Source organism: Mchenga conophoros, linkage group LG15 (genome assembly GCF_057382185.1).
Source record: "Mchenga conophoros isolate Kocher_MC1m ecotype Shallow Benthic linkage group LG15, M_conophoros_male_GT1.1, whole genome shotgun sequence".
In the NCBI taxonomy this organism is placed as follows: Eukaryota; Metazoa; Chordata; class Actinopteri; order Cichliformes; family Cichlidae; genus Mchenga; species Mchenga conophoros.
This window is the reverse complement of record NC_140540.1, coordinates 10,224,463-10,234,235: the sequence shown is the minus strand read 5'-3', so window position 1 is coordinate 10,234,235 and position 9,773 is coordinate 10,224,463. Positions and strand designations below refer to the sequence as shown.

Sequence of the window (9,773 nt, the reverse complement as noted above, 5' to 3'; positions counted from 1 at the left end):
AAATCAATGGTATCGCACATCACTAGTGTGGGAGAGCTGACTTAGTGTTTTTTAACAGCAGTAATGATCAGACTGTGTTACTCTTGCACCAAACTATCTTCAAAATATTCTCTTCAAACGTACAAAAAGATGATAGATTTGCTTTTTGCTTTCCAGCAGCCTGAGACATTATTTTAGACTTAGTCATTCTAACAGTGACCTTTGAGAAATACTGTGATTGAAATAACATCAGCATTGATCCAAATCCAACAGTTTCTTAAAACAACTAAGCCATTACAGCAGGTCAGGCATGGACATTATTTTTTCTGCAGAAATGATTGTCAGAAGGTTATCAGGAAGTAGAGCAACCCTCATTTATTTGAAATGCAAGGGAAATATTGTTATTTAACTTACCTTATTCATTTAATTGACATTTTATTACACTGAAATGCTGCTCTAAACTGCATTGTGTGTTATAAATGATGTTCTTTGTGACTTTGGTCCCCTGTGTAACAAGCTTCTCCCATGTATTTTTTGGAATATCCACCACCTTTCTCATGATGATCATTATCCCATGATTTTCATGGAGCTCCTGGCCATGGGTGATTGATGGTCACCTTATTACAAAGGTTCATGCTGATGATCTTGTAGCCCATGCCAGCACTGTGCAGGTCTACAGTCTTGTCCTGAATGTCCTTTGACAACTCTTTTATCTTGCTCTCAGTGGTGGAGATGTTGGAATAGGACAAAGTGATACTGTGGACATGATAAATTTAAGTTACTTCAATTAAGTTTAATTCAATTTGATTTATATAATGCCAAATCACAACAACAGTTTCCTCTAGGTACTTTATATACTATGTATAAGATAAAGACCCTACAATAATACAGAGAAAACCAAACAATTAAACAACCCCCTTGAGGAAGGACTTTGGTGACAGTGGGAAGGAAAACTCCCTTTTAACAAGAAGGTCTGCTTTTCAGGAGTATCTGTAATTGATTAATCCATTGTTGATTCTTGGTTTTTGTTTGATATCCTGTCTCTCTACATTAAAATTAAACCACAATGAAAATTAGAGACTTTATTTCTTTGTAAGTGAATAAATATACAAATTCAGCAGGGGGTCAAATAAGTATTTCTCCTAATATGGGCGTATTATGTGCATGCATCTGTGTGCACCTGCAGGTGTTTTGCGTGAGCAGGCGCTTTTGGACAAGTTCATTTCGCTCAGTTGTTCATGGTGATTGATTTTTGCAGGGCTCAGTTGACTGAGCAGGAAATGAAAGACTCCAGTCGACGGATAATGCAGCCTTTTTCCTTTTGAGCTTAATTATCCATCAAGAACCAGTGACTAGAACAACTCGACCCTACAATGAACATGAAGCACAGGGTTAATTAGACAGATGCTTGAGAGCAACATCAGTTATAAAGATTGTTTCCACACAAATGCTAATCGTGTGTCAAACTATGCATTATTGGCTATCCCCTGAACACAGTGAGAGTAACTGATACAAAAACAATGTGCAAAAAGGCTGCAATTAACTGGACTTCACTGAATCCCAGAGAGCAAGGCTGTTAAAGCATTGTCCCATGCAAGATGTATAATTCTCCTTTTTATAAGTTGTTTCAAACAGACTTTCTAAAATGTGTGCTGTCTTCATAGTAGGGGAGACCGTGGGTCAGTTGTAACACTTCCAATTTCTCCAATCAGGGCTAAGTTTCAAATGATGTGACTCATCCTGTGCATGCCCAATTCAGTTCTGCTATCACATGTGAAAAATCAGCACATTTTGTCAAACACAGACAATTTAACACGAAAAAAAGTAATTTGTATGCCAAAAAGTAAGTTTTTCTACTTTATTTCAATTTCTAATAGCATTATCTGCTTTGCAGTTAAACTCATCAAACTTGAATTATGTTATTTGTATGTCTATGGGGATATATTCTGTGTAGGTCTTTAGTGCTAATGTTTTAGCCGTTGGCTGTAATGTAAGCTAGTTCATGGCTATAGGAGTCTGGGTCAGTTGTAACAGCAACAGTCTGGGTTAGTTGTAACAATAATGCAGATGTTACAACTTACCACACTATTACTTTAACTTATATTAAACAAGTTGGGGCAACGACATCAGCAGAGAGAGGTTCACTGGTCACATTTGTATATGCGGTTAATGCCATTGGCAACACAATTCCTCCACTGTTTGTGTTCCCACACATACATTATGCAGACCACTGTGTCAGAGATGGACCAGTAGGAAGCACTGGTAGTGGAAATAAGTCAGGATGGGTGCAAGAAACAGATTTCCTCATCTTTCTGAAGCACTTTGCAAACCACATCAAGGTAAACCCTGAAAAAAATAATGGAATTGCGATGCTGGTGAACAACTACATTTTTTCAGCTTCATTGTTATGTTTAAAATTGGTGCAAGAGCTGTAGGTTATAATGCCCACTGAGCCAATGAGGCCAAACTCAAGGAAGACCAACCAAAATTAATGAAATATTCATTTGCAGAAAATTCCATAATTTGTCTTTTTTGGGGGGTTGGAATATGCTCAAAAGTTAGATTTCTGCATTCTGTCACACACACACACACAGCTACATAAATGGCTCTAAGTACAGTCATGTGTTGAATAAACAAAGATTACATGTTAATATTTTGTTAGTACCCTTATTTCATTGTGTTACATTTTACCCCAGGATATGTTACAACTAACCCAGACTATGGGGTTAATTGTAACATTTCACTCTTTGTGTTTGAGACCATACCATGCAATGGGTAACTGTGCTGCAGAGAAAATAGCTGCACTATTTAATAGCAGAGACATGTAAATACTTTGCATTACATTTTGAATCCACTACCTTTAAAAGAGCTCCAATTTACAGACAGAAATGTCAAAAATGTTACAACTATCCCTGGTCTCCCCTAATTCGTTTTTAATGATTTTTTTTTCAATAGATTCAGTTTACTTTCAGAACTTGTTTGTGTTGGGCTTTCATTAAACCTACCTAAAAGAAACATCAGTATTTCATTAATACAAAATGACAATTTCTGTGGATACTGACATTGTTGTATATATTTTGTAAAATAATGAAGATCAGAAAATTGAAGATCGATCTAAATCTGATCTTTCTTGTTTTTTAATTCAAAAGGCTTGTGCTCCTAAAAACTGCTGATAGCTCTCTGCAGGATTTAGAAACTGCAACCTCATTAGAAAAGATTCAGGTGTGTATTCAGCAGGATTGGGGGCAGAGATGCAATTCATTTGTTCAGCACTAAACCCTCTGAGCTTTTACAATGCAAGTTTGCAATGAAGACTATATTATACAGATTTAATCACATGAAAGTATAAGCATTTCTGTTTGCTGATGTTGCTAATTATCTGTTTCCAGAGCTTTTTTTTTTAACATTACTGCAGTCACATTTTTGACCAAGGTAATATTTCTGCATGTCCTTGCATCTCTAAGCATAATAATAATAATAATAATGGATACTTTATTGATCCCCATGGGGAAATTACTTGTTTTTCTCTGCATTTGACCCATTCACTCAGTGAAGCAGTGGGCAGCCCACTAAGCAGGCGCCCGGGGAGCAGTGTGTAGGGACGGTACCTTGCTCAGGGGTACCTCAGGGTAGCCGTTAAGTGGATTCGAACCGCCGACCTTCCGATCATGGGGCGACCACTTTACCTACTGAGCTATCCCTGCATGTGGGAATAACAGCGAGAGTTGAAGCATTTAGAAACAGATCCTCAACCATCTGTTCCTAAGATACACTTTTTGCATCTCTACCAAATCTCTCTCTACCAAATATGAAAAATATGCCCTCAATAATACACCCCATAATGTTGATGCACAGTACACTCAAATTACCAGATGCAAAACATGCTATCGGGTTCATTATAATATAGGTAATAGAAATACAATGTGCAAAAAATACATTTGAAATGTAAATCTTTAAACCTTTGTGATTAAATTTTAATCAACAGAAATTTTATGTAAGCAACTATTACGTAAGAACCTTTTGTAACGGGTCATGGGTGAACTCTCAAGTGGCTTACTACAACAGCATCATTTCGCTGCACTATTAGGAGAAATTACTGTGGTAATATGGCCCATTAGTGCAACAATGTCACCCATAATAGGATTACTATCCTGATTGCTGTCTGTAACAAAAGCCATATGTTCCAGTTACAGGTGCTGTCCAGCTTGAGCGAAACAGTCTGCAAATTACGATGAATTAGGAACCATGTGCTCATATTTCATGGGGGGACTCATAATGAGATGAAAAAAAAACCTCTTCGTGTCCAGAAATATCTAAACAGCTCTACTTCAAATTCCCAAATGATCCTCCTGACTAAATACCATTACTGCAAAGTTTAAAACTTAGGCAACACTGGTAGTGAACACTCACAGACATTTTATTAGGTATACCTTGCTTGTACCGGGCTGGTCCCCCTTTTGCATTCTTTAATTCAACAAAGTGCTGAAAACCTCAGAGATTTTGCTACTATAGATACTGATACGAAACTATCCCCCGCACTTCCATCGATCGTGAGCTGTTGCTGCAAGGCAGAATGGATCTCTGCTTTTATGTTGTTCATGGCAAATTCTGAGCATTATCAGAATGTCGCGACAGAAATCAACATTTATTGGACCAGGCGATATTTTTTCAATCTTCTGTTACTCATTTTGGATTAGCCTGTGTGAATTGCAGAAACAGTTTCCTGTTCTTACCTAACAGGAGTGGCATTCATGGTCTTCTGCTTCTGTAGCCAATCTGCTTCGAGGTGGGACATATTTTGCTTTCAGAAATGTTCGTCTACCTTTTCTATAATGAGAGATTTTTCTAGTAACTGTTGCCTTTCTATCAGTTTGAAGCAGTCTGCCCATTCTCCTCTGACCTCTGGCATCAACAAGGCACAGAAAACTGATGCTCACTGGATATTTTCTCATTTTTGGGCTGTCCTCTGTAAACCCTAGAGATTGTTGTGTGGGAAAATCCCAGCACATTCTGAAATACTCAGACAAACTCATTTGGCATCAACAACCATCCCACGTTCAAGTCACTTAAATCACCTTTCTTCTCTATTCTGATGCCGAGTTTGAACTTGACCAAGTCTACATGCGATTGGCTCATTTGTATTAATGATAAGTTGAATGGTGTACCTAATAAAGTGTGTTAATGTCACATAAAGCTGAAGCACATCACTACATATGGTCTCTTACCTCATTCATTTAACTTGGACGTAACCTTTAAATTTCTTCAGGTTTGCAAGTAATCAGAATGGCAAAACCATGAAGAAACAAATGTTATGTTTCAGCAGCTTTATACACTAAGCAGTGGTGAGATGGTCAAAAAGGCTTGCTGCTTTTACACTAAGAGCAACAAAAAAGATGACTATAGCCGAGGGTAAAACAGCTTTAAAGCAAAGTCAGAAAGATTTACAGCCACTCATAACCTACAGTGGTTTTGTAGTTTCTGTTGACAGAACATTACAGCATTAACTGCTGAAAGACTTTGCAGCGGGTGTTATAGCAGCAGAGCGAGCATTATATTATATGCATGTATTCCACTTGAGTGCAAATAAATTCTGCTCTGCTGCTTGTTGGACTGATGTCTGACTTGGCTGAGGACACAAGCTGAACCAAAAAATTCAGCCTCTGACTGATACCAGCTCACAACAGCATGTTGACAACTAAGAAATAATTTGTACTGACTCATAGTCTCTCATTTATTATGGTTCAGACAATCAATGGCAGTTCTCTTTGGGTAAACTGGAGTTAATATTTGATGAGTAAATGCAATCCCTTGAGCCTTTCAATACACATTGCTGATATGACCGCATGTGAGACACAAAAGCCACAATGTAAGTCTCTCATATTTTATCCAGGAATGGGTTTTTCTTCTGTTGAATGATAAATGAATGGAGAAATTAATGAAAGTGTCACACATGTACAGTACCTCTGCGATTAATGCTCCGAAATGATTAATCGCAGATTACTTGGATCCTGACAGTGTGACCAGCATCCATCATAAACAATGAAACCACGACTTACCTAGAAGTCGTGTCCTGGAGGACCTAAAAAAAAAAAAAACCCTCCCAGATTCTCTGAGCATGTGAGTGCAGATTGGATGCTTGAGTGAATTAAAGTAATTTAGAGAAGGAGAAATGAACAGATGGCCAGAAAAAGATTATAATGGAAAAGGAAAGGATGGAGCAAATGGTTGAAAATCTATGAAAGAACATGCGGTTATTAAGAGCAATCTAAAGCATTTTTAAAGTGCGGTTACAGACTACATGTTTACAATTCTTTTCATTTAGCGTTTTCCCTTCTTTAAATGAAAATTTTGTCCTCTTTAACCTCAACTACTGTCCCAACAAAACATCAAAAAAATTCACAAAATAGAAAAAAAGTAGAAATCAATCATGTATGATATCATTATGACTTGTATAATTTATGCATTGGTTAGAAAATGAAATAAACATTTAAAAAAAAAGGAGAAAATCAAATATCTGTTAAAGGGATCACGTTTTTCTTTCAAAGACGCCTTCCTGATTAATGAATCAATCTAATGCCAGCAGTACATCAGTATCAAAGCATGAAAGAAAAACAGAACTACTCCAATTCAATTAGCTGCAGCTGATCATGCATGTAATCAATACTGTGGTCTCATCTGCACACACACAAACACACACACAAGGGCAGGTAAAGGAGCTGATCAGCAACTGACCATCAAATTACTGAGAATCCTTGTCAGTGTTGGTTTTCATGTGGAGGTCACGTCTGCATGCCAAGGTAAAGATAACAAGCAACACAGGGGACATAAACCTTACAGACAGTCTCACAAATTCAAATTAATTTAATTAAAGCCAGGCTTCAAAGCGTGGAGCTGCAACCTGGCTTTTTCCTGGAGGTGAGATATGGCCCGTTGACTGGGATGTTGCCAGTTTAGTCCAGTAAGAAGACAGCTCTATTTATTTATTTATTTATTTATTTATTATTATTATTATTATTATTATTATTATTATTATTATTATTATTATTATTATTATTATTATTTTAACACCAAAATGGTATTTAAAATGGCCTATTTTGGTAAAATTCATGCTTTTTAAGGTGAGTATTCTGTAGTATTCTATATGCTCTTCAGCTCACCATCTACCAAGACGTGGATGTCAGACAGGTCTGCTTTCTGGTTCTGAAGCTGAATTGTACATTTGGATGATGCTGGAAGGAAGAAAGTGGTGATCCTTTATAATATATGAACATATAGAGGGTTTTTTTAATGGAGTGGAGGTTTTAAGGAATCCACATCTCCCTTAGGAGGAAGTTTCTCTCTCTCTCTCTCCATCTCTCTCTCTCTCTCTCTCAAAAAGAGAGCACACGGTCACTGTGAGCGCAGCCGGAATGCGCCACAGCGCATCCAGCAGTGTCACACTGATGAAGCGCGTCTACTGACCCTGACAGCCCAAACCTTCCCTCCGTAAAAGCACGAAATGCCTGCAAACACCTGGCTGGATTTCGCGGAGGCGGTCTGTTCTCCGTGTTCCTTTTACGCTCTGTCTCAGCGTTGCTTTTGCTAGGAACGCGACGTCCTGGATGCGTTATCTCCAGTGACGCTGATGTGAAGCGCAGTTCGCTGAAGCCATGTGAAGAGCGGACATGTCTCTTGTCGGGAGCACCGGAGGCAAAACGCGAGTCCAGTAGAGGAACAGTGCTCGCACTTTATTGGAGAGCAAAAAAGATCCATCCATGAGGAGACGAAGAGAGAAGAGATGGTAGAGAAGTAAGTACGCAGACAAGTTGGAAATATAAGCCTAGCAAATGACGATTAGCTGCTTTTATTCTTCGTGACTTATAACCTGTTATCAAGTTTGCACTTTAGAGAAGATGTTAAGGGGGGAAGCAACCGTTCAGTAGGTAATCGGTTCACTGATAATTGATTGAAGGTTAATACCAGGGATATTTGAACTATTCGTATTATTGTTTTGAACTTGATGACACTTTTACTTAATTATAGACAAGAAAGCGACATTTTTAATTAGGTAGACCCATTAAAAATGGACTAATATAATAAAAGTGCTTACCGCAGTTGCGTGTATGTGCAAATAACCATAAAACCTAAAACAGTCCTTTTGGTTTTCACTGGATTGTTTTTGAGCGAGTGATCCTCTCCATGAGTTGTTTACTATAAAATTATGTCCAGGACCTCTCGGGGTGGTTATGTAATTGCATCTACTGTAGCAAGCTGTTTAGGAAACGGGTTTGTGACAAAGAGTTATAAATTTGTAATGAGCGTCCATTCAGTTGCTTTGCACATTTATACTATGGGACAGCAGCCAAAATAAATAAATACATGCATGCATGCATACATACACGTATTTAAAAAATATATAAAGATATAGTATTTTAACTCATGGAGTGCAAAGGGTTGCATTCTTCTTTCTTCATTCTTCTTCACATGTTTTGCATGCACAGATTGATTGATTAACAGATCGATTGAAGTGATATTTGGGAGTTTTATATCAGTCTCACATGTATATTTATTGGACATAATTCGGAAGAGGATCGAGAGATAATGATGCCGGTTGTAAAATTAGGGCTGATGCATTGTGTTTTTTTTTTTCCTTCAGTGTGAACACAATGTGAATGAAAAGTGTCCAACCTCATGCTGATCGCTGGGGTTGAGGTAGCGCTGTTTCTTAAGAAAAACATTATAAATGTAATTAGACAAACCAAGTAAAAAAAAAAACATTACTACTTATAACAGCATTAAAAAAAACTGCCATTCCTACTGGACTTCCATTTTTAAGATTTAATGATCAGCTTTTCTGCCAGGTTACTGACATTTTAAGAAGGTGATGGCATTAAAATACTGCAACAGAAAGTTTCACTATAATATCTAATATTAACGTTTCTGAAATATCTTTTTTCTTTTTTAGCAGCCAAAAAACAAAAAATTGTTAGCTATATGCCACAAAATTCAGAAATTGTCTGCACAGAGGTCATCTTAGGTGATTCCAGTGATTCAATATAAAATACAAAAAAAAAAAATGCTGTATATACAGTTTTTGTTCTGTTTTACATATATATAGTCAGTCCTCATGTATTTACACTGTGCATATAGTAACTTATTATCCATCCCTTATCTATTCCACTATGTATTACATCTTTGCACCATTGCATCTTAAACATGCTTTAATTGTTTTTGTCTGTCTCATTGTGTCTGTGTCATGCTGATGTCATGTAGTCAGTATTGTCTGTTACATGCAATGAAAGCAAAGAAAAAAACGGAGCCTAATTCCTTGTATGTGTACAAAGCAGATTCTGATTCTTATTATTCACCAGATATAGATATTTGACGTTAATCAATCAGTCAATTTAAGATTGTTTTTCAGAACTGTGCAGCTTCCCTGGTAAAGTCTAATCTTTCTCTTTCTTCAGTGTAACCAGTAATTTGAACCTTGTTGTAAAGTTGTTCTATTTCCAATCATGATGTCTCTTCATTGTAAACTTTAAAAGTGATCAGCTATCTCCTCGAGTGTGCTTGACTTGGTTACTTCTGCAGTTCACACCTTTTTGGCTCAGTCAGCCAGTGCATTCATTCTTTTTAAGAATTAACCAAATTGTTGATTCAACTGCTCCTTTGTTTTTTCAGTCTAATGATGTCCTCACTTGCACTGACATCTATTTGGGCATCATATTCAGAATTGAAACGAAGGCTACCAGAGCTTTTATTGGCCTAATTTGTCATGAAACAACAAATTAACAGCCCTCACCTGCTCATGAAAC

General features: G+C 37.2%; 1 protein-coding gene across 2 annotated transcripts in view; it reads left to right on the top strand.

Annotated features, from left to right (window-relative positions):
• The first annotated feature begins 7,428 nt into the window (after window positions 1-7,428).
• LOC146557791 (potassium channel subfamily K member 2-like) overlaps window positions 7,429-9,773 on the top strand; it is a 30,793-nt gene continuing 28,448 nt past the window's right edge. For both annotated transcript variants that reach the window (XM_085247320.1, XM_085247319.1), the window contains exon 1: window positions 7,429-7,767. In XM_085247320.1, the coding sequence (XP_085103446.1) occupies window position 7,767 (1 nt within the window). In that variant the 5' untranslated portion in view covers window positions 7,429-7,766. The remainder of the gene's footprint in view (window positions 7,768-9,773) is intronic.